This window comes from Agelaius phoeniceus, chromosome 8 (genome assembly GCF_051311805.1).
Source record: "Agelaius phoeniceus isolate bAgePho1 chromosome 8, bAgePho1.hap1, whole genome shotgun sequence".
Taxonomy (NCBI): Eukaryota; Metazoa; Chordata; class Aves; order Passeriformes; family Icteridae; genus Agelaius; species Agelaius phoeniceus.
The window spans coordinates 17,118,114-17,143,754 of NC_135272.1; the positions used below are offsets into that span (position 1 = coordinate 17,118,114).

General features: G+C 37.1%; 1 protein-coding gene across 4 annotated transcripts in view; it reads left to right on the top strand.

The window, feature by feature from the left end:
* The window catches only part of CAMSAP2 (calmodulin regulated spectrin associated protein family member 2), an 80,584-nt gene that overhangs the window by 45,085 nt on the left and 9,858 nt on the right, over positions 1 to 25,641 (top strand). For 2 of the 4 annotated variants that reach the window (XM_077182098.1, XM_054638484.2), the window contains exons 5-13: positions 1,724 to 1,756; positions 5,880 to 6,021; positions 9,112 to 9,251; positions 15,719 to 15,812; positions 16,895 to 16,988; positions 20,533 to 20,603; positions 21,135 to 21,204; positions 22,006 to 24,202; positions 25,259 to 25,395. In XM_077182098.1, coding sequence (XP_077038213.1) covers positions 1,724 to 1,756; positions 5,880 to 6,021; positions 9,112 to 9,251; positions 15,719 to 15,812; positions 16,895 to 16,988; positions 20,533 to 20,603; positions 21,135 to 21,204; positions 22,006 to 24,202; positions 25,259 to 25,395 — 2,978 coding nt within the window. The remainder of the gene's footprint in view (positions 1 to 1,723; positions 1,757 to 5,879; positions 6,022 to 9,111; positions 9,252 to 15,718; positions 15,813 to 16,894; positions 16,989 to 20,532; positions 20,604 to 21,134; positions 21,205 to 22,005; positions 24,203 to 25,258; positions 25,396 to 25,641) is intronic. The other 2 variants (XM_077182099.1, XM_077182101.1) reach the window with 1 other exon arrangement.

The following is a 25,641-nucleotide window of genomic DNA, read 5'->3' on the forward strand; positions in this document are numbered from 1 at the left end:
ATGTGGCCTTAGAAAATATATACTTATAAATCTTATGGTATGTTTGAATTTAAATTTTAAAAGTCTTTTACCCCTTTCAAGCATATTCATAGTCATCTCAATCACAGTTTCAGCCAGGTGAATAAATAAAAATATATATTGGATTACTAGTTTTGAGGTGTTACTGTTAGGGAGATCTAGTCTTCAGAATTGAAACAAATGTGTGCTTTTTTCCAAAGAATACTTCTTCAGCCTAGCATTACATAGACATTGGTTTTTTGAGTTCCAGGGCTGAAATACACTGCACTTTGATAAATGCAACAACAATGTTCCTGTCAGTGTTAAATAGAATAAAAGGCAGCCTAGGTCTGATCTCAGCCAATTTAGCCAAAAGCTTGCTTTATAATAGGTTTTAGGAATCCTGATTGCAGTTGAAAATTAAGATAATTTGTTTTGAAATTTCCATGGTTTTCCATACACTGACTATTTTTTAGTGAGATTAAGAGAAAGTGCATCCTGTGTAAAGGGTATAACAGAAATGTCCAGAGCCACACACTGCATCTGTAGTTGATTCCTTCTAAGTGCCTTTGGGATTCTTTCCTGCTGCAATCCAGTGAAATGGAGGAGAGGGATGTTGAGAATAGCTGTGTTACCACTGCACACCCATTAGTGCACAAGAGCTTTTTTCCATAAAAGCTCTGCATCATTACTACAGTTGCTTTCAAGGTTTTGTAGAAGCACAGTATTTTAACAACCTCATAAAATAATAAGGTTCCATTGCAATTTGTTCCGTGGTAGCTTTAAACTGCATTTTTACCATTTCCAGAAAATATTTTTCTTCATAAAAAACAAAATAAATTGTTTCCTGCAATTTGGTAGTGGTTTTGATTTTTTATTTTTCTACAATGAAATTGATGGAGTGGTGACATTTTCTGTGTGTATTTATAGTACTGGTACATAATATTTTTATTCTTAATACTAGAAGAATTATGCCAGAGTAGAAAAAAATCAGTGTGCTTCAGATTAGTATTTTTTTTGTGTAGGAGTTTAGAGTTTTATGTATTAGTTCTGATAATTCCTCTGCCAGTAGTCAAAACTCCATCTACATTTCAGGTCATTGCACATCATGCAGCTGATGCTAATGTGATTTGTCATTGTAAAAATATAACTGCCTGTACCTCTTGTTGTCCTGAAAACTGTCATAAGATTTTTAAAAAATATTGTTGAATGTTACTGTTTGGCTTGAAGAAACTAACACAAGCTTCACTGCAGTTGGGTGTACTGTACTACAGTGTGTTTATCCCTTTTTTCATTGCTTTAGCTTCCCTGCTTCCCCATGTGTGCTGCTGGAGTTCATTTTGATACTTGTGATATCATGACTTCAAGTCTCAAATGAATTCTTCAGTCGGATTGCATATGTAGAGTACAATTAGATGTGTGAAAGCATTTCATAAAACTGCATTGATCTGACAATCTTAGCTGTTCATGTGGGAAAATGATAATGTTGATCTACAAAGAGTGCAGACATATTTCTCCAGTGTTATTGCTGCTAATTAGCTCAATATGCAGAGGTTACAGTGCACTTATGCTTGCCATTAAATTACAACTCACTGTTATACAAAACTGAGAATGTTAAAGAAAATTGCTTTATAAAAGTAATTTATGAAATCTGATAAAATGTTCCTTTTTTTTTTTTTCCTTTGCTTTTTGCTTTTATCCTTTTTTCCTACTGCTTCCTATGAAGTCTCCTACCAAATGGTTTTGGAAACTGGTTCCTGTAAGTTTGCCCAACTGCTTCACTTTGATCAAATTGCTTATTTTGGGAATGGCTTTGTCCATGTCATGCTGGTCTAATCATTCATTTCATTTATCTGTGTGAGACAATTTTATAAGAGATTGCCCTGCAAAGGAGTGCATACCTGCAGAAGCCTGTTTTGCAAGGTAATCTGTGCAAAAGAAACATGAGATATGATGCTGGATAAGGAATTACTTTTCAAGCAGTCAGTGTGTTTGTACAAGGCAGTGCTACCTGTTATTAAATCATGTCCTATGAACATTTATAAATTACTTTTTCATAAACTTTCAGTAAACACATGCTATTTGATACCAGTTGTCTTCTAAAAAGAGACTTGCAGAAGTAGCTTTTGATTGTTGATGCTACATGCAATCTGAAATCTTATTTATTCTAAGCATATGCAATCATTCTACCATTCATCTAGAATTCCCCATTTTTTCAGCTGATTTAAGACTGCTGTTAATCTCTCCCCACACAAAATGACCCAAAGCAGCCTACTTTTAGTGAGACTATAATTTCACTAAAAGTAATAAAAAATATTTTTTCATATCTGCAATAATATAAAATTTTTCTCTGTGCTATGTCTCCTTGGGGTTATCATTACTTTATCATGTAGGAATTCACACTTGATGTGCATTCAGGTTGTTTATTTGGCTAGGTTTGGCTGGGAACAGCTCTTAAGGTATATGCAGAATTGCATACTTCTGATCTGAATTCCAAAGAACTAATTCCCATCTATCATGCTCTAAAGATTAACAAATAATTGATCTAGCAGTCCCTCAGATGTTTGTTGCCACAACTAATGAATCACTGTCCTTACATTGCAAGGAAATTGAAAATAACAAGGCAGTTGCATGTAGGCAACAAGAAAAATTACTCTGTGTCTGGAAAAGTAATTTAAAGGTACTGTCTCCAGCAGGCTGAGCAGTGTTCAGACTACTGACAGGCTCTGTGGGCAATTGCTCTGTAGAGGTATCTATTACAGTTGTGACACACACAGATACTCTGCTCCTCACTGTACAGCCCATTAATTTTGTTTTGGAGTTAAGGGAGTGTAACTAATTGGAGGGAATAATGGAAAAAAAATATAAGATGGACCATGATATCACAAATTTTTTTTGTCCTATTTTGTCAAAGTAAGGTTACTTAAAAACAGTTTCAGAATGTCTGTGTTCTGTTTTTGTCTGTGGTGTTAGTTTACTAGTGAGTATCTTCCTTTGCATAAAAACGATATTCAACTCTAAAATACTCCATCTGTTGAGAAGCTAACTCCAGTTTGCCTGCCAGTTATCTGTAAGCAACTTGAATTAGTGGTATTTATGTTACTTAGTGTTGTTAGCTCAGTAGAGATGCAGTTAAACCCCAAGTGCTACTGATAATACTCAGGCTGCTCTATCACTTGAGCCAGTGTTCTGTCTCTCCCCTTTAGAATAGAGCACATTTCATAGTAACAGATATTCCTGACCACAGAAGCAGCTAAAAACTCTGATAAGTACATTACTAACATGTTAGCTACTGTATGGTAAATGAGTAAGAGCATTCATTCTGAATGATTAGCTCTGAATACACACAAGCACTTAGGACAGAGTAGCTGGTGTGCTGTTGGTTCATCTTTAGCTGACCTTGTTTCTAGGCAAGTGTCTTGACTATACCTAGACTAGGTTAAGTGGAATAAGCTCAAAGATGCTAAATCAGGAAGGTTTAGAATCTGAGAAACAAAATGCCTGTATTAACATTTACATTTCAATTAGCTCTAGAGCTTTATAATGTAGAAGTTCATCTTTTGCATTATTGTATATATAAATTTGGTAGCAAACACTGCAGCTGATGAGAAGAGTTTCTTCAAATGGAAGTTTAATTAAATTCAGTGCAATTACCAGAGTCTTTCATTTTTTCAGTATAATTTCTTTTATTTTTTCAACCAAAATGAAATATGATGCCTGCTATACAGTAATGAACCTAGCAGATCAGGTTTTATGAGTTTATCTTTCCTGAAGTAATGTGCCTGGCACTCTCTACAATGACTTAAATCCTCTATGTCCACTTCAAAGATATGACAATATGACACAGTTTCTAGCATGGGTGGGCACTGTTCATGAGGCCAGTGAAGGCATCATCAAAGTGCAGTGTACTTTTTCACAGCATTTACTGTGCAAGACCACTATATTGTCAGTTCCAAATATTTTTGAATACTCCATTAAAAGACACTATTCAAAAGAATATATAAATTAAACAGAGCATGTAGAATCATAATGTTCAGTCCATCTGTACCTGTATCTGTTACTATTATTGATTCTTAATCATAATTAAATTGTGGTATTTCATAGACTTAATTTCAGTCATGTTGAGGAGGACATACATGGACATAATAACATGGAATTTGAAACTTAGAGCATTTTCATCATAGTGGGTCACTGGGTTGCCATAGAGTGAGAGAGATTAAACTTTCACTGCAATTATAATTGACCTATTTCATTATATATACTAGGGAGTATTAGGAACATGAAGAAAAGAATATGAATAATGCATAACAGGAACATGATTTTTGTTTGGTGTTAATGTTTCCTCTAGCACACAAAAATGGGATTTTCATTTTTATAAAGCATATTTGGCACACAAATACGACTACACTAAAAGCATGAAGTAACAAGTAAGTCTCAGGGGGTTTTTAAAATATTAATTGGTTGAGGTATAAGTTCTCTGGGCCAAGCACAAGCCCTTTATTTTTCTAGAACTGATGTGGCTGCTGTTGCCAGATTAGGCTTTTAGTTCTTAGGCCAGTTAGGGGACACTGACATTCACTAAAATAATGCCACGTGATCCTTGACAGAAATCCAGTGACAGTAAGTACAGCCCTCAGGGTTAGTCTGTGGTTCCACAGACCTTTTTGCATGCACAGTTGGCCTAAACAATTCCTACCCCTCCATAAAACCTCCATCCCTGCTCATGCACTCATTCACTGCACAGGAGGAGGGAGTTGCTGTAGCTGGAGCAATGGTTTGGGTACAGTCCCATCAGTAATTGCTCCAGCACAGCCAAAAGGTGGAGAGTAGGAGGTAAGAACAGTCAGTTTTAGCCTTGCTGGGAAGAGTGATTTCCACAAAGACTTCTGAGAGTCCCTGCAGGGAGACTTGCAGTTCAGTGGGTATAGATGCATTTAAATAGCACAAGATTAACTCAGAAACACTCTGCTGCTCGTAGGTAGTTCTATGGTGTGAGTACAGCAGTAACCCTTCACTACTGTATTAAAAAGGTTTTGGTAAATAATACTAACAAATTAAAAGCTATACCACTTTCTTCCATCTCCATTTGTTTTCCCAGGAAGAAGTGAAAAAAAAAATAGTAATGATGTTAAGTCCATTTTTTCAGTAAGCCCTCCTCTCTTACCACATAAAACCCCCACAACCCATTGTAAATATATTCACTGCAGATAAATGCTATATTGACATCCTAACCTAAGGATGTCTTTATATGCTGACTGGGTTTTTTAAAAATATTTCCATTTATTACTGCATGGTCATAACTGTTGACCATTAATATTTCTTTATGTTTATGACTGCTTACACGTGCTAGTAATAAAAATGGAGTTGATCAAATGCACATTTCCTTGTTTCTGAATTTGTCATTGAGTCAGTTGTATGAATAAGATTTTGGGCAAGACACTTAGGTGTGCTAACTTCAGAGCCATGTGACTTGCCAGTACACTGAAGTTGCAGTAGCTGAGGACTTGTCTCTATCTTTGCACACAGATAATTTTTGATCATATAATAATGACTGTTAAATTTTAATTAAGGCATAGAATGTTATTTAGTTTACTCTGCTATAGAGAGATCATCAAAACTTGGTAGTTTTGAAGACTAAACTCAGTGTTAGCATTGTTCCTTTCCTCTTGGATATTAAGATAATTGTTAGATATTAGATCCTATATTATCCTGTTCAAAATGTAGCATGGCATGAATAGTTTTAGGAAATAGAATACTGAGAATATTCAGCTGTTTCTTGAATACTGCTTTTTCACTAACAGTGTAAAACCTACAGTATGACTCTGTTTCTTCATATGTTTCAGAGCCTTTGTTTCTCTAAATGTGTCCATTTCAAATTGTAGGCTCGTTACCGGAAGGAGCAAACGTTGCTGAAGCAGCTGCCCTGCATTCCATTGGTGGAGAATCTGCTGAAGGATGGTACAGATGGCTGTGCTCTGGCAGCCTTGATCCACTTCTACTGCCCAGATATCATTAAACTGGAGGGTATGTCTGGCATGTCTCTCAACTTGTATACATGGCCATAAAAGTTTAAATGTTTCTGTTTGAGAACTGTGTGAAAGAAGGTGCTTAAATGCAGTATACAGCAGGCATAATTTGAATTTGGTGGGTTTAATATACACTTTGAGCCTATTTCTTTTTATATTTAAATAAAAGGAGCCCAGATGTCCTTCCCTGATGTGCTTGCTTTTATATTGCCACACTAAAATAAACATACTTGAAACTACCTGCAAAACTCTTATTCTTGAAGCTGCATAAGTGCTTTTTGTGCATCTGAGCAGTTACAGATATAAAACTGAGAGGAGTTTAGAGCTAGGCTCTGCATAGCTTCACTGCATGGCAAATAGTTGCTCTGTATTCTGAGCTTTTAGTTCACCTGAGACCTATCTGAATCATTTCTAGAGTAGCCAAAAATGTATAGTGTAGAATGTATTGCTGTCATGCTGTTCTATAATAGCATTGTCTGTGATGATGAGCAGCTTCATCCCATTCTTTTGCTCAGAAGCCTGGTAAAGTTATACCTTCCTCTTGGCAACCAAGAGCTGTAGAATGTCTTGGCAGCTAACACCCATCATTTTCTGCCTGTGTTCTTTCTATCATACCTTTGATGTCGTGGGAACACTTAGACAGAAACATCCTGAGAAATTCAGGAATATGAAGAAGGGTTTAGAGCTTGCTAAGGACTGAAATCTGGAATTCATATTCACAACCACTTTATAGGGATCTTTCAGCACAGGAGGCATTGAAGATGAAAGGCACAACGATGCATTCATTCACCTTTATTCTGCAGCTTGAGAATTTTGATAAATAGAACTTACAATTTACATAAATATTGCAGCCAAATGCATACTATTATATGAGATTAGGGAAGAGTTAGAACTTGGGTGGGATTGTCTGTGGTAACACCTGGTGCCTCTGCCCTGTTCCAGCATGGCTGAGAACACAGACACTCTGAAAGGTCTTGTGTGCCTTGCCTGACCAGCACCTTCCCCCAGCATCTGCCTTTGAGCAGGGCAAGGCACATGTCAGCTTTGGAACTTCAGTTTTAATATTCTTGTTAGGTGTCCTGACATCATCTTCCCTAAAGATACAAATGTGCATGTCATTGTCTCAGAAGTAAATTCAAAGGCACTACAAAGCAACTGGAAACACTTTAATAAGATTTTGCTCATCTTCCCTCTACTTAGGTAATACAGTTTTTGATGCATGTTGAATTTTACTGAGATTTTGCTCTGTACTGAAACTGAAGAAGGCGGGTAATAAAAATACATATGCAAAAATGCTTAAAAATGCATTAACAAAAAAGAAAAAAGTATTTTAGGGTTCTCTGTTGTCTGAAATAGCTAAATTCTTCTCATTAAGTCTTCATTTCACTTTCAAATCTAGGTTTCCTTGAAGGAATACAGAACTAGAAAGGACTCCCATTGAGTCAAGAAGTTGACTATTGTATGAAATTATATAATCCCTTTCTTGAATTTATCTTGTTCTATCTTAAAACTGCCAAACTGTTGAAAATCTGTACTCTTCTTACCCACTGTTCCTTTTTTTTATATGATTTTAAATTTCATTCTTGTTTTTTACCAACCTATTCTTGGTTTTTACGTAACCTGTCTTCTGTGCCTTTGTTGTTCCTGCAGCAGTGTTCTTTGGATTGAATAGTTTCTAATCCAATGTTCACATTTTTGATTTGTTTTCTCCCTCTTGTTTTAGCCCAGGCTACTGAACCAAGCCTTTTCAGTCTCCCTTGCTGAAGTGGATTTCCATTCTCATTGTTATCCTCAACAGTCTTCCTCTGCAGCTTGTCTAGTTTGGGTTTATTGTTCTTGACTGTAGAGGGTTATAATCGTACAGAAAAATCCAGACATCCCATTCCTGCTTTGTTCAGTGCTCCTCTGTCACTGCTGGAAATGAATTTTCTGATAGGTTTTAGCATCATGTTTGTTTTTTCCATAGCTGCATAATGCCAAAGGCACACATGTCTACACTGGCTAATACCTGATAACTCCCTGCTCCGTATCACCTTCAGTCAGTGAATCACATTAGAATTTTATTAGATTCAAATGTATGACTTCACGTTAATCTCATTTCAGTCAGTTTAGCCAAACATTTTTTCCTACTGATCATTTGTGGATTTGGAATTATGGACTATGTCTGATTTTCTTCAGTGTGGGAGTCCTTATCCTGCTGGGATCAAAGTAGATTTCTTTTATGAAGGAACTTCTTATCCTTAACAATTCAAAACTTATGTGGAGTTCTGTCATACATTGTTGCTTTAGCAATAAAATCTGATGCATGCTCTGGAAGTATGATTAATTCTTTTCTTCAGTCCTTTTTTTTGAGGACTGTCTTTTTTTCATGGGACTTATTATTGGTACTTACCTGTGCAAGAAGCAATTATAAAAAGACAACAGAGACTATCTGCAGAGAATACTGTGTAACTACACAAATCTTTTCACAGCCACCACTTCTTTGTCTTTAAATAGCACTTTCAGAGAGTGATAATTCATATAACAGCCTTCAGCTCCTTGGAAAATCTCATCTCAAACATCTCAATGCACAAACATGAATACCTAAGACCAGGCTGGTTTTTTGTGAAGATTCAGGCTTATTGATGCTAAAATGTGTTCTTGCTAAAGACAAAGAACTAATATGTACAGAGAAATGTATGCAAAACTGTGTCTATTTCTTACTGCCATTGCTCTATAGAAAACCTAATTATAAAAAAAATATATTAGTGATTAGATGTATTTTTTCATTACATGGGAATAGTCGGGGTGAGAGAATAACTTACATTTTCACAAAAGGCAAAAGGGAAACAAATTAACTTCTCAACAGTGAAAAACAAAAATAATTTTTACAAAAATATCTAAATATTTAGAAATGCAAAGATAAAATGTAAATTAATAATTTCTTTCATTTCTGAATTAGAAAAATAAAAGTCTCTGGTGGGGAGGGGTGGGGTAGAAATTATGTCTGAAATTATCTAGTAAATGCTCCGGAATCAGTAAAAGCCAAAAAGCAATTTTTGGAAATTTGGAGTTGTATCTAATCTTTGCTTATTTTCTTCCATTTTAGATATTTGTTTGAAAGATACAATGTCTTTGGCTGACAGCCTGTATAATCTACAGCTGATTCAAGAATTTTGTCAGGAATACCTCAACCAGTGTTGCCATTTCAGTCTTGAGGATATGCTCTATGCAGCTTCTTCAATAAAGGTAAAAATAAAACAATAAAATAAAAATGCAAGCAACATCCACAGAACTATTTTGTTAGTGATGTGTTCAGTCTTTTATAGTCTGCTGCTGTATGACTTCTCTTGTGACATAGCATGCAAGACACAAATTTCAGCAGAATGAAAAGCCACCTTCTTTTGGCCATTATGTTTTCCTAGTAATTTCAAAGTATTTTTTAAAAAGGATGTGTAAGAACTTTGATTTTGTGCAAAACTATTTCCCATTTTAACTTTTTTCTTATTAATTAATAGTTGAAGTCTGTAATCTGCAATATTTCTGTTGATATGTAATAGTGATCTGCATTAGTTTCAATGCATCAAGGCCTTAACAAAGGACTTGTTTATGGAATTATTACTCACTGTTCTTACTCATTTCTGTATACACCATTTCTTGGGTTTTAATCTTAAAGCTCTTTTACTTTTGTAAAAGTGTAAATTTCTGAGTTAAATTTTTTGAACAACCAATGGCTTGATGCCCCAAATACAAGCAGCAACACAATTCCAACAAATACAGTTGTTTGAATAAGCAATTAAGTGTATTCCATCAATCTAAGATTTTGCTCTTTTAGAAAGAGGGAAATAAAACATTATTCTGTAATTCTTTAAGCCTGTGCAGAAAGAAAAGGAGCAACTGAACGATTTCTTGCCTAATTGTAATTTTAATCTTTCATTATTATGTTTCACCAAGACTTTCTTCTATATAAAACACACTTCAATTGCTTAAGATTCTTGTTGGCTTGCCTTTAGGGAATGAAATATTATTTTTCTGAAGTCAGCATATCCATTGCAGATGGGATGTAATTGGTTTCTAAATATCTGGGTCATTTCACTGCTTTTATGGTTTTCTAGCAATCTCACAAGCAGAGTCACAGAGGCCAGAGCTTGCATACAGCTTTGTTGTCTCCTGTAGGGTTGAACCCAGTCCTTTCCAAATAAGCCATGAGCTGCCAGGGTGAGTAAGGGACCAAAGTCTAGACTCCTTAGCTGTTGCTGGTTTATTTTGTGTATGCAGAGTTGTGCAGTGAGTGCTTTCAGGCAGCTTTTGGTGCTGTTAAATTTCACATGCAGTGATCTACCTCTGCTGCATTGCAGTCTGCCTTGGCTGCACTCCTGTCCTACAGCCACGCTCAGGGGGCTCCAGCAGGACTCTGTCACTGCATCTTCATGGTTTCTCACTGCTCACAGATACATGGGATAAATGCAATTAATTATTCTTGTTTTGGTTCATGACAATTAGTCATAGCTTTTTTATAGTAATGGCTTGAATTATTTCTCAAACCAGTATAGGTTTGCACTAGGAAATTTCAATTACAAAAAAAACAAACTATAGTAAATATTTTGTCAATATCCCAATGCATCAGACTTTACACTTTGAACTTAGTGATTTTGCTATTTCTGAACACTGATTTTAGGCAGGATTTAGAGTCCTTTCAAAGAGTTAGAGTATTTCTAGATCTGAGAGAGCCCTTTTGTGATCATGTTTTTACAAGTTGTTGTGGCATGGATGCTTATTTAGATGTAAATGCTACAAAGCAAGCCTGCCATGTTTTTCTTCTAAAACTTGGCATGGAAACTTCAGCTAGTAAATTCTGTTTTTCCAGTGTTAAGAATTAATTTGCTTGAAAAATAAATTCATTGTTAAAGGAGTTTCTCCTTAGTTTTCCAGTGCATCTGAGTAAATTTTAATAAATATGTTTATTCTCCAATGAATTTTATTGTCACTAAAAAAAAACCCTTGTATTGTGAATGAATATTTTAAATATTGCAGATTGAGTTACACTGGTTTGTGGAAGCTACTCATGTCAGCCTACAAAATGTACATAGTATGAAGTCTTAGGATTTGTAGAGGTGTGTGTTTGTTAATAAGTAGAAATTCCTGTCTGTTTTCAGAGTGGCTCATACTGCACAGTAAGTGCCACTCTGCTTTTGGCTTACAAACCTCTTACATTCCTAGTGGTGACAGAAAAAGTAAAAAATACCAACTGCTGATATCTTACTGGAAAAAGCCTCAAGAAAAAAATCACAGCAGAATTTTTGGGATTACAGTGCTGTGCCTTGTGTGGTCCTAGAAATTACAGCAGGTATCCTGGCTTGCTGCTGGTTCTTGAGAAGGAAGAGAGCAGAACCTCTTCTTAAGTGATCCAGCACAAACTACATATCTTACATTCTTCCCAGGGCACCCTGCACTGTCCTGGTACATTAAATCAAGGGAGGTTAGAGACAGGATATGATGCAGAAATTTAGTGCAGCACTTGACCAAGGTGACACTGCCTGATTTCAGTTTTTCCATCAAAATGCACAGAAACACAGTGACTTCACTTAAGCATCCTAAGTCTTTGATAGAGGCTCTGAGATTTCCCAGCAGATGAAACTGTTGGCTTAGTTCTGGTTTAGCACAGAGGAGAAATAAGCTTTGTCTGGATTTCTAGACAGCTTTAATGTGTCATAATCAAAGGAAGCAGAAAGTATGTTGCTCCTTATTGCCCATTTCTTCTCCTCTTAGAAAAATGCATTTGTAAAGTTCTTCATAAGATGTTTACTAAGGCAGGGCTACTGATATTAAAGAAAAAAATATTTCAATACATTCCATGGATGCTTGAGGCACCAAGAGAGGACCATACTGGTTCTTGGTTGTTATCCTTTGAGACAGACAAACAGAAGTCGAGAGTGATTACATAAAAATAATCACAATGTTTTCTGAATCCTCCCTGCATATTTAACGAGCAGAAATAATAGAAATCTTGAGTCTGTCTTCTCTGGCTGCTCTGTGCTGATATCTGGAGAGGCTGCTCACCCAAGCTCATGCAGAAGGCATATTTGTTGGAATGAAAGCGTTCAGAATGTGAAATGACGCAAATGTGAGAGATGATTGCTGTGTCTTGGCTGAAAGGGCGTTCCTCTGACCTAGATGTGGGCCAGACTCCAAACTTTGCAGAATCACAACTAGGCATATAGAATAGGTACCTTATTTTTGCACCTGATTACTAACCAGAGTGGCAGAAAAAAACATTTACCCTGTCAAATCCTTTTTGATTCAGATCCAGAACTTCTTTTTTTTTCCCACTGCTGAACAGGAGTATATGATATCTGAAGTATTGATGATCTTGAAGGTCTCTTCCAACCTAGTCATTCTGTGATTTGTATTAAAAAATATTTATTGCACTTGAGCAGTTTTGAATACTTTTACTTTCTGATGTAATATTGATGATGTTTTTTGTAAATAACATAAGCAGAGGCTGTAATCAGCACCAGAGATGTGAAAAATAGTGTTCAAGTATATTGCATAGATAAATCCTAGAAATTCAGGGCTGCACAATGTCCACACATGTTGCACAGCTTTCCCTCCCACTGCCAGCCAGGCTGCTCACCTAAGCCTGAGCTGGCAACTGGAACCCCTTAAGGACCTGGGAGAGCAGCTGGCTCTGCTTGGCGAGGCACTTATTGTGTATGGTGGGAGTCAGTTCAGCCATTCCATTCCCATCTGGCTGGGTTAAAACGATTGAGGATCAGGAATTAAAAGTAAGATTCAACCAGGGAACAGTTTTTTGAGGCAGTTTCTCCCTGAGAGGGACCAAATGTTCCTGACTCATTATTTAAAGGGAAGCAGCGTGGTTTGCTTTCACTGATGTTAATCGGCCGCTCTTCCCTCTCAGTTCTGCTCTGAAACAAGGCAAGTGGATTTGAAAACTGACTTCTTGTGGCATTTATTAGCCTGTGGCAGCACAGAGGACAAACTGGTAGTGCTTGGATCATACACAGCTGTAGTCTGGCCTTCTCAAGACACTTTGTGACACTCCAGTTTTCTGCAGTCTTGAAGCATTTATGTTTGCACTTGTATAACAAAAAAGCTGTAGTTTACACTGCATGTGACCTTTCCTGGCCCACTGAACAGAGATTTTCATGTGCATCATGGTAAAAATTTCATGGTGTATTTTATGTTCATTTTGAAAAAAATTCTAAAAGCTTCTAAGGCTGCTCTCACACCCAATTTTAGTGGATGCAAGCCTGGTGACAAATTACATGTATCATTTGTATGTATGATATTGTGGTTATTCTCTAAATATGCAGATCTAAAACCTATAGGTGAGGTGTTAGGAGGGTATAGTTTATTTGAAGTATTTGAAAATAAATGAGAGAAAATAAATGAGATTAAATGAAATGAAATTAAATGAGAATGTTTAGCTAACAATGATCTCTGAAGCTGCAAGTCTGCCATCTGCTGTTCAGGGGGCTTGAGCCAGCCTGGACTGCTCAGAGCTTCCTTAGTTTTTATTACTGTTAAAATATTGTTGTGTGTAAGTGCATGTGATAATCATATGGCAAGCTGTTAGAATTTCTGTCACCATAATCAAGGGAGAAACCTATGGAAATCATATCTACATTCTTTTGAATTCTGAATAGCAACATTACTACAGACCCACTGCTAGTTTTTCCAAAAAAATTTGTGGCTGATCATCAGTCTTTCCCTTCGATCGTTCTGACTAAAAATAACCTGTGAGAAAACGTGATTTCCATCATGATGGCTCACCATCAGACATCTAAATAGCCTCTGTTCTCAGTGGGCTGTGCAGCACTTTCATTTTTAGTTCAGTAAATACTGCTTTGGTGGCTTCAGAAAAACAAACTGTCTTGCAGCTCAGCACTGCACAGAAGATATTCTCAGAAGGAATATCTGTCCTTCATAAAATAGTCACACTGTTGTGTGTCTATTTTTTGTTGAAATGCAGCATTTCAACATATACACAAGAAATTGGAGTATCTAAATGCAATATTATTTTGGATGGGAACAAAGTTGTAATTAAAACATTTTATGATTTAATTTTTTACTAAAAGATCAAGCCAAAAATATGAAAGTTTAGGGAGAGGCAAGGGAAAGGGGAAGATATTCAGAGAGGATTTATAATATTTTGAAATTGTAGTATTAAAAATCATATTCGTCTGAAAAGTACATCTGGTTTTTTCTTGGTCTAAGCTTCCTAATGAAATCAGTGTGTGGTACTGAAATGCTATGCTTGAAATTAACTTGAATGGAAAAGATTCTGCTATGCACTTTTCCTCATTCAGTTCTGTCAAGCTGAATAAACAGCAATGGGGTTTTTCCTATTCTATTTATAACTTCTGTGTAATAGCTATGCTACATCTGCCTGATCCCTTCACCATATAGTACAGTGTAGGATAACTTTTGGTCTGAATATCCCTTTGCTGAAGTATAGGCTTATCTATTTTAGAAATCTTCAGGAAAAAGAAATCTGAAGCAAAAGTGTGAAACAGATACTCAAAATTATATTTTCAAATATACTGATGCAGAATTTAAATTATCTCATTTATTATCAAAGGGTTTTTAGTAAATATTTTGTTTATTTTAAAATTACTTTTTTACCCTTAATGCCTGTGGTTTGTTTTTGAATTAGAATGACATTTTTGTTTCAAATTTTTGAAAGAAACCCTTAGAATCAAAAAGTTGTTTAATTATAGCTTCCCAGTTTAATGTATAAGCATTGTTTACATCTTCAGACTTTGTAAGACTGGTGGCAAAGGTCTGTGCACCTGTTTGAGCCAGCTCAAACCTGGATATTTGCTGATCTCCTTCAGCTGATATTTCTAGATATGAAGTGGCACTGAAGATGCAGAAGCTTTGGCCTCTGAACTCTTTAGCCTCCACAGTCAACAACCTTCTGGGCTTTTTGCACTCCTCATATGTTCTTGCAGCAGAAACAACTGCTCCTGCCTGGCTTTCCTCTATTGATTTTTGTTGTTGTTGTTGATGCAGTTTGTCACCAGTTGTTTTTTCCTTTTCGTCTGTTTTTCCACTCCTGTTTAATCTGGAGGCTCCCACACTGTGTGTTTCATAGCTGTGTAATGTGAACATCAGCAGCACATAAACCTTTGGAGCTAAAACCTTTTTCTAACCTGCAGTCAAGAAACTCTGCTGCTGTTTTTTGGTTTGCATTAAAGGCTTGTAAATTTGGGTAGAACTTCACAAGTATGACAAATGCACATACTTAACACAAAAGCCAAAATCACTTTCTAACGTCTAAAACAAAGGGCCACCATACTTTTTCATGGTAAAAATCTCTGAAAAAAGTGTTATCTGCCCTTGCAATGGGCTTTTCAGTGCTATTTTTTAATGGAAATGGCTGATCTTTGGCAGGCATTTTTTTCCACCCATCCTGCTCCTCTCTGCCCTCCCTGCAAGACATCAGGCATGAGCATATGCTTGTTATGAAACATTTCAACCCAATCAGTTGCAATCTGGTCAAGTTATGTATTGGTGCTTCAGATCAGTTGTACTGGTCTCTATTTCTAAAAAAACAGTGGAGATGGTAAAATAAATTGAGATTGTAAACTGGCTGAAACACAGAGTCATCTCCCAAATGCTGCTTAATCTATTTACTTGCAGGCTTGTGTTCTAACATCAATTTCTCTCCATCTTTTTTTTATTTCATGTAGAGCAATTACATGGTGTTCATGGCAGAATTGTTCTGGTGGTTTGAAGTGGTGAAGCCATCATTTGTACAACCCCGTGTTGTTGTGCATCCCCAAGGTAATTATGTTATGGATTGGCCTTAATATGCATGTTTTGATATGTATGTGTACAGATTGCCATTGTGTTCACAGATGCAGTGAATATTTTAGTTAACAGGATTTGGCAGTGTACAACCCCCTTAAAGAAGGAAAGGAGTTCTCTTTCTCCATTGTAAATCTATATCTCATCTCATAAATCATAATTATATTTTGTTGTCTGTTACCAAAAACTTATTAAAACTCATTTAAATTGTTGTGGTATAATCACTTGCAAATTTTCCTGACCTAAACAAGCCTTGAATCCATTTATGCCCATGCAAGAATTACAAATATAATAAGAAACCAAGAACAGAATTTAGCCTGAAGAGCTTGTGTTGCTGAGAAGATACCAAGAGAAAGAATCATAAATCTGGGCAAAGTGAATAGAGAGCTAATTGTAAAATTTCATTTTGTACCAAGTGCAAAGGCACCATCTTCTATCAGCAATTCTCAAATTTAAAAATGCACCTTTCAGATAGATCTTGAGATCTGTTAATGACTACTTTCAGGTAAATAACATTTCAGGTAACTGAAATGTTTACACAGCAGTGCTGTGATTAGCTTTCCATGCACTAGGAAGAGATTTTCATTGGGTGGCTGTTATACCTTTTCTTCATTTTTATGCTTTACAGCACAAACAAGTCTGACATAAATCTTTAAATAGTGCTAACTGGTTTAGGGTGTGACAAAAAACCTTTTTTCTAGTCAGTCTAAGGGTTTGGGGAGAAATTGTATCAGAAACACTTCTTCCAGAATAACTTTTACTAAAACTGTTTCCTTTCAATTTTGTGGCTCTATTTTAGTTTGTTTTTCTGTATTTGTACTTCCCTTGATTTTTCTAGTCTATTTTGTCAGTCTCCGTTTCTTTAATTAGTGCCAGTACAGGAGCTTTGGAGGACATAAAGATGAAAGGAAGCAACAGTTTTAATCTAAATCATGGAATCAATGCAAATTCTTTAAATCTTTGAAAATCATTATTTCAGATTATTTTGGACAGCTTTTCTACTATGTAATTTAACTGAATACCAAACTGTAATAACTTAAACTTTTTCTTCCTGGCAGCTGAACCTGCAAAAGATGCAGCTTCTGCTCACAGCTTGAATGCTAACAGAAGAAATTATGTGGATGGTCCATCTGGTTCTGACTTTGTAGCCAGGTAATGTCAGAGAACCACTAGCACTGTTTCACAATCTCCTTCTCTCTGTTCAAAATCAAACAGATTTTTTAATTTGTTTTTTTTTTTGCCTTTTTGTAAAGCTCAGTGATTGAGTTACCAGATACAATCTGGAATTTTGTGCAGTATCCCATAGTTCATCCCTCCCTCCCTGCTGCATGGCAGGCTGCTTGTTTGTACACTGGGACAGTGCTGTTCTCTTAGCAGTGTCCAAAACAACCCTCAGCATTCAGCACATGGCCTTGTCCTCTTCAATTTCCAGTGCAGCTGCTGACCAGGTGTGCTCTGGAGAAGCTGCTTTTCTGGAATTCACAGCAAATTTTCCAAAAGTTATAACAAAACTAAACTGAGGTAACAGCAAGGAAAACCCTGAGTGATGGGTTTAGTTTGATTTGGTTATGTTACTATAGTACCATGAAATTCAAATAGGTAAAAATAAATACTTATGCTGTGATTAATTTCCCCACCCAAACTGCCTCCCGATGGGGAGGAGAATTGGAAAGTGTAAACCTCACAAGATAAGAACAGTTTAATAATTTGAAACAAAATAAAATATGATGATAATAATAATAATTGTAATGAAAATGAGAGAGGGGAGTGACCCCCAGAAGAACAAGTGCTGCACAGTGCAATTGCTCCCTCCAGCAGCTCAGCCCCTCCCAGGCAGCTCCCCCAGCCCATGCTGGGCACAGCAGCCATGGTTTGCAGTGTCCCTGGGGCCAGCTCAGCTCAGCTGTCCTGGCCACGCTCCCTCCCAGCTCCTCCTGCACCTCCTGGCTGGCACGGGGCACAGAGGAGTCCTTGACTTAGAGAGAGCACAGTGAGCAACCACTGAAACACCAGAGAGTTATCAACAGTGCACTCACTCTGAATCCAAAACACAGCCCTGCACCAGCTACCAGCAAGAACATTCACTCCATTCCAGACAAAACCGAGACCATGTGAAACATTATTTTTGTTATTACTGGTACAGATTAGGAAGCAATATAGAAACATCCTGTTCCCTAATGTTCTGTGGCTGCTCATACATTAATTTCTCAAGGGAGACCTAATCACTCTCCACAACCACCTGAAAGAAGGCTGTAGACAGGTGGAGATTGGTCTCCTATCCCAAGGAAAAAGTAATAGGAGAAGAGGAAGCAGCCTCCATTTCCACTAGGAAAGGTTTAGATTGGATATTAGCAAAACTTCTGTCACCAAAACCAGCTGTCAAGCATTGGAACAGGCTGCCTGGAGAGTGATGGAGCCTCCATCCCTGGAAGTATTTAAGATGTGTGCATGTGGCACTTACAGACATGGTTTAGTGGTGGCCTTGGCAGGGCTAACAGTTGGACTTCATGATCTTAAAGGTCTTTTCCCACCTATTCTTTCTATGACAGGGGCCTTCTTTTTAATCTTTCTTAGGTCAAGGTAAAGAAAGCCTTCCAGTGATCTGATCTGGACCTAGTGAATGAGAGACAGCATTACAGTACATCTATAATTTTGGGGGTTTTATTTTGGTTTATTGAATGTATATAAACTGGCACACAGAAAAAGGATAAAATTAGCATTTAAATGAATATTTAGCAAATGGGTAATTTCCAATCCAGATAATCCTGTTTAGCCTTTTCTGTTGATTTTTTGATGGGTTTTTTGGAGAGAGGGGTGAGAGTTTGGTTGGGTTTGAGATTTAAGGTTCCTAAGTATATTTCTGGTGTTTCAGAATCTATGCTGACTTTAATAAGAAAGTAATATTTCTTACTGCCATTAAATTCTGGGATTCCAAATCCTTTCTCTATATGTGTCCAAAGTGTGTTCCTCTTGTAGACAATGATTTTATTTTCATGTAGACTGAGCATATATGCCAGGAGAACAAGTTTTGAACACATCCTTTGAAGCAGGGGTTCCCAAGGCCATTTGCTGTAACTCTCCTCATAAACCAGGGTATTTCATCCAACCTGATGACACATCACTGCAGGACAAAGGAGGGGCCCAAAAAGTCATTTCAGATGGTTGGAATCCCATACACAGGCTGCAGGTTCCCTGACTGCAGCATGTTGTGTCCTGGCCTTCCTCCCTGTGCATTCCTGCCCTCTTGGGTGTTTGAGTTGCCATTTCAGTGCACAAAGACAGAAAAAAGGACCCCAGTTGGAAAAAGTGAATGTTCTTCTGCTGCCTTAGCCTGTTGGAGTGACTCAGAGCATGGGCTGGAGAGGCAGAGCCAGCAGAGGAGGGAGTGGGACTGTGGCAGTGTTACAGTGTCTGAGGTTGCCATGGAGCCCAGGCTTGGGGCCAGAATCAGTCTGTTCCCCAAGGAAAATTAAGTGTATAGATTCTCTTCATGGTAGCAAATTTTCACAGGCTGTGGGGTTAAATTTGGAAAGTATGCTTTTCTTTTAACATAACTTACAGACATTAGGATTTTAAAATTTTCACAGAAATCTTAAATGCCATTTAAAACAGACATGTCATGTAGCTAGCATGTAGTGTTATTGATAAAAAAAATCAGGGATTTATGGGGACCTATATTGAATAATTTAATATATAGTTATGAAAGATGCTCTTGTAGATTGCATTTTTCTTAAATTGATGTGAATATCCTTCTTGCAAATATTATTTAGAAACATTTCTACACTATACAGTTTATATAATATAATAACACTAGACAAATATTCTGAAAAAGGTGAGTTTGGGAGTGTCCTATTCAATTCAGTGGACAAAATTCAAACCATGAAAGGATTTAATCCAGCTTGTGTTTGAAGTCTGGCTTCTCTAGAAGTGTTTTACACACAAATCCATGTGTATTTATGCATGTGTCTTTGTTCTGATGGTGAAAAAGCACCTTGATCAAAACATTGAATTATCTTAATCCCATCCTGGATTAACACAGCTACTCAATTACAGACCTTCTCTGTAAACCAAACAAAGTATCTGTATAAGTAGAAACAGAGGAAATCTCTATAATTACTCCTTTTAGTAGTGAATGTATTTTTTTATTTATAAAGTCATGTCTATCACAAAGTCTTCTTTATCCACTTCTAGTGCATGTTGCAGTCCAGACACAAAGCAGAAGTTTCGAACTAAGCAACTGAAAATAGAAATGCATGGAAAGTATGTGATATTGGCTGCAATCACTCAGCTTTGAGGCCAGTAGGAGATGCCTCATTTTGCTCATGTCTGTTTTGACTTTTTACTGAAATCAAGCCTAAAAAATGGAACCTTCTAATAGAGACATTTGCATGAAATAAATCAGGAGACAAGTACATTAACAAAACTTACGCTGCAGGTCTGTAGCTGTTCATGTATGAAAAATACCTTTTTGACTTTTCGGTCCACCTGAATTAGTCCCAGTCCAAAGTTATTAGAGTGTTCTCTTTTTAGTTGATAAATTAATATTTCCAGAAGAGAACTACACCTCACTTTCTTTCTCATCATAAAAATAAAATAAAATCTTGTCTTTGTCTTTGCCAACAACAGGGTGACTGGTTGGCCTTTGTATTGTGGCTTTTGATGTATTAATTCTTAGTTAATGTCTCTTGCTTTATAGATTGGAAAGTCCAGCTTACACACCCCCTCACCAACTGCATACACCCCAGCAGCCTTATTCATCTGTTCCAGGTAACAATTCACAAAGGGCTGGGAGAGGCAATCAGACAGGTGTTGTCCTCTGAGTAAATTGCTGTCCTGCTGGTATTTATTCAAACATCATTTATTAGAAATAGGGGGACACCTTTACTTGAAAAATTAATTCATTTACATAATTGACTTCTGTAATTTATAAAATGTACAAGTGGGAAGATTGTGTTTGTACCAAATGCATTGTGTGTGGTTTTTTAATTTGACTTCTGTTTTGATTATGTGGAAGATGGCTTACAACAAGTATTTATGGCATATTTTAGTAGGATTTGTATAATATTTTGCATATTAGTAAGGTCTTTGAGGGATGAGGGATAAAATATGTATTCAGGATGAAATTGGCTTTATTTGTATTTTCACTTTTTTATTTGTAAATTTGTTTATTTATAAACACTTTTTTGCCATTGCAGTGTTCTAAATAGTGAAGCAGATAAATTTGTTAAAGCAGCAAAAGGTGATGTTAAAATAATTTTTTACAGTAGTTATATTGGGTCCTATTTTTGTTTCACTTAGGAGTCATCAGAAGGTCCACATCAATGTCTTATGTAGATGGGCAAGTAGGGACATGGCCCAAAGAGAAAAGGTAAGGAGTCTTACAAGCTGGTTTCAAAATACTGGATTTGGTTATGAGTAGTAGTAAATGCTCCATTGTAGTTTGGATTTCCAGTGTCCTGTAATGAGAATTCTTTAAGCTGCTTGAAAAATTAGAAACAGAAAGATAAAACCATATCATGGATTAAAAACTGGTTAATATGAAACAATCTTCAGAAGCAAATAATTTATTCTTTACACTAAAAGAGGTATACGTCAAATATTTGAATTCTTGGTGTTAACTATGTTCATATTTACTCATCACAGTGAACTAAATGTAACAGTAACATGGCTAATGATCTCAGTAGCATTTAAGCTTGTATTATTTTGGGAATGCTAAGAACAATCAGGCTGAATGTTTTAGTTTTCAGTTAGACCAGTCATAAACTCTTAATCTGTAGGGTATAAACCAAAGTTAAAATGGTAAGAGTTATAGTGGTGTGTAAACTGTGTCTTTTCACACCTTCCTTCTGATCTATAGTGGCCATTCCTATACTCCTAAAATGCCCAGAATTTATTCCAAAGTAGTAAAAAGCATTGTCTGAGTCTGAAGAAAATCTTGTTATATTCTATTCTATTGTGCTTTTTAAAAATTTATTAAACTTACATCTATTTATCCATCTAAAACTATATGTGTGTTTATTATATTTGAAGCTAGGCAAAATACAGTACACCTAACAGTGTCTTTAATACTTCCAGTTAAAATAATTTTAAAACCAAATACAAAGATTATGTTATTTTTATTAATAACCATGAGTTGCTCAGTTACTTTTATTATTCTGATCTCTATTAGGTCATCATTACATGGAGTTTCATTTGACATTCCTTTTGACAAAGAGAAAAGCATTCCAGCATCTGCTCCAAGCAGAGGAATTCCTAGATCTGTGAGCAATGAAGGCCTTACAGGAAACATCAACCGTGTGCCGAAGCATTCTCGAAAAAATCTGTCCTTCAAACCAGTAAATGGAGAAGAGGAGAATCAAGACATTGAAGAGGAAAAGGACATGACAAAGGCCAATCAGCCTCTTAATGCAAATCAAAGAAATGCCAATGAGAGCAGACACTACAGGTTTCCAAATGGAGCTCTGCAAAACAGGGCAGTTCTGGATGATTTTGGCAATCAGATTGAGACGCCGAGCATTGAGGAGGCTTTGCAGATAATTCATGACACTGAAAAATCTCCCAGACTTCTCCAAACAGACCAAATTACAAATGGGTTCTTTCTTCACAATCGGGAAATGAGCATCTTGAATTCAAACATTAAACCCAATCAGACTACCCCAGATATCATCACAGACACTAAGGGTGCTCTGAGTCCTGTGACTGACAACACAGAGGTAGATACTGGAATACATGTCCCATCAGAAGATATCCCAGAGACAATGGATGAGGATTCTTCTTTGAGAGATTACACTGTAAGCATGGACTCTGACATGGAGGAACCATCTAAATTTCTCCAGGATTACGACATGCGGGCTAGCAATCACAGAGATCAATTAAGTCCCTGTCCCAGCTCAGTAAGTACTAAATCACAGGCAGGCAGCAGTGCTTCTTCCAGCTCAGGGGTTAAAATGACCAGCTTTGCTGAGCAGAAATTCAGGAAGCTGAATCACACAGATAGTAAAAGCAGTGGAAGCAGTTCTCAGAAAACCACACCAGAAGGTTCTGAGCTGAACATCCCTCATATGGTAGCTTGGGCTCACATTCCTGAGGAGGCATCTGTTCCTCAAGGAAGAGACACTACACAGTTACTGGCTTCTGAAATGGTACAGCTGAGGATGAAGCTAGAGGAAAAGAGGCGAGCCATTGAAGCACAGAAGAAGAAAGTTGAAGCTGCATTCACAAAGCAGCGGCAGAAAATGGGAAGAACAGCATTTCTCAATGTTGTGAAAAAGAAAGGGGATGGGGTATCACCTCTCCGAGAGGAAGCAGCAGGAGCTGAAGATGAGAAGGTATTCACTGACAGCAATCGGTTGAAAGAAAAAGAAACTCAAAAATCAGATGACCAAACTAGTAAGACTTCAGAATTAATAAAAGAAAACCCAGAAAATTCTCATAGCAAATGGTTAAAATCTCCTGCTACTTCTGGGGATGCTGAAAAGCAATGGAATTTAGCAAGCCCCTCAGAAGAAAATCTTAATGATGGAGATCTCTTAGAATATACAAAATCTATTGAAAAACTGAACTCTTCCCTACACTTTCTACAGCAAGAAATGCAACGTCTATCCCTTCAGCAGGAGATGCTGATGCAGATGAGAGAGCAACAGGCTTGGGTTATATCTCCTCCTCAGCCTTCTCCTCAGAAGCAGATTCGGGACTTTAAGTCTTCTTCAAGGCAAGGGGGAACTCCAGCTCCTGTTGCACCTTTCTCACAGGACTCTCCTCGCTCTACACATCAATCTCCACAATCTTCCAACAGGAAGAATGCCTCTTTTCACATTAAAATGCAAAGGACTCCTAGGCCAAATGAACTGAAAATAACGCCTCTAAACCGTACCTTGACTGCGCCACGCTCTGTGGACAGCCTTCCCCGTCTGAGGAGGTTTTCCCCCAGTCAGGTTCCCATTCAGACCAGATCGTTTGTTTGCTTTGGAGATGATGGTGAACATGTAAGCGAACCTCAGTTAAAGGGAAATCTTTCGAAAGAAGTCAAGCCTACAGAAGAGGTAGCAAAAGAAGAAGGACCAAAATTGCCAAAACAGGGTGAGCAGAAGTTGGAGGAAAAGGAGATTAAGCCTATTGAATCTAATGTTTCTGAAGTGTTATCTCAGCCTATCACAGAAACCGTCTGCCTCACCCCAAATGAAGATCAGCTAAACCAACCCATTTTGCCACCTCCAGCTCCCAAAACAGCTAACTTAATTGAAGTTTCCCTATCAGATTTGAAGCCACCAGAAAAAAGTGAGGTATCTGTTGAGAAATATGAAGGTGAGAGTGATAGAGAACAGTTTGAAGATGACCAGAAAGTATGTTGTGGATTCTTTTTTAAGGTAAGAGAACTAGTGGATGTGTGTGTCAGCTTTAAGCTTTGTTTAAATCTTTAATTGAAACGTGGATGTTGCTGATGATTGAAGTCAAAGCAGATAGTACTGCAACTCTAAATGTGCAGGCTTATCTTCTGGACTTGATTAATTTGGCATAATAGGAGTGGTGAGAGTCTATCATATTGCAGTTCTGAGCATGTCAGAGTATCCCTTTCCATGCATAGTTATGGAAGAGGTCTTGGTGAGGAAGATCCATGTTGAATGTAGATTTTTTTTTTTAAGCTATGTTTTGGTGATCTTGATTAAACGTGCTCACATCTCACCATCACTTCCTCACCTCACTCCCAAATTTAACTGAAAGCTTTTGAAGTACATAACAGCCTGCATTTTTAAAAATTATTCACATTTTTGAATTGCACTTTGGAGAGCCTTTTTTCCTCTCTCAGCTGGCTAAGGATATATAAGTCTGCTGAGACTCCCTTTTGAAGTTTGTATTTGGGAGCACTTCTTGGAAACTTTTTATTAAAGAGCTGTATTCAGACAGGCTTTTAACTATTATGCATATTGTAAGACAGTGGTCTAGACTTATTTCCATCTTAGAATACCCCAACATTTTGTATCGTGTATCTAGATGGACCTAGCTTGTCTGGAAACATTCCTCAGTTCTACCAACACACCTGGCTTGCTCAGAAGTTACTTTTATATGATGCATAATTATTGGGGTTTGTGATAATTACCTTCATGTCCATACATGTAGACTCTTCCAAAGCTGAAAGAAGAAGTTTATGCTATGTGGGATCTGACTCAAAACTAAAATATCTCACTTAGCAAGTTTTCTCATATCAATGTGGAATTTTGTTTGACTCAGGAAGGAAAAATTCCACTATGAAGTTTTTAAGAGTCTTACGAAAAATCTTCAAAAATAAACCTATTCCAAATACTGCAAGAGTATATTAGGATACCCAGTGTACAGAATTAAGTGTCTAATGACTTAGCAAAATCAGTTGCTGAATTTAGAGATCTTAATATTTTTGGTCCTTTTCCTTCACAAACGGTTGCTAGGATGATCAAAAGGCAGAAAATGATATGGCAATGAAACGAGCAGCGTTGTTGGAGAAGCGTTTGAGAAGGGAAAGAGAGACTTTGCTTCGAAAGCAGCAGCTGGAAGCAGAGCTAGAACATAAGAAGGAAGAGACAAGGTAAAACTACATGTCCTAATTCAATGATCAGTAATGGTGAACATAAAAATGTCTTCTTTAGTTAAAAGTGTAACCTGCATGTCAAAGAATTGCATCTTAATATCCAAGTTATTTGCTGCTAGAGCCAGATGTGCAGAGGAGCCCAGCTGGCCCTGCAGGACAGCAGGTGGCATCAGTCTGTAGTTCTCCCAGGCTGGGAGCTGTGCTGGCCTGAGCACAGCTTCTTCACAGCTCTTCCTTCTGCAC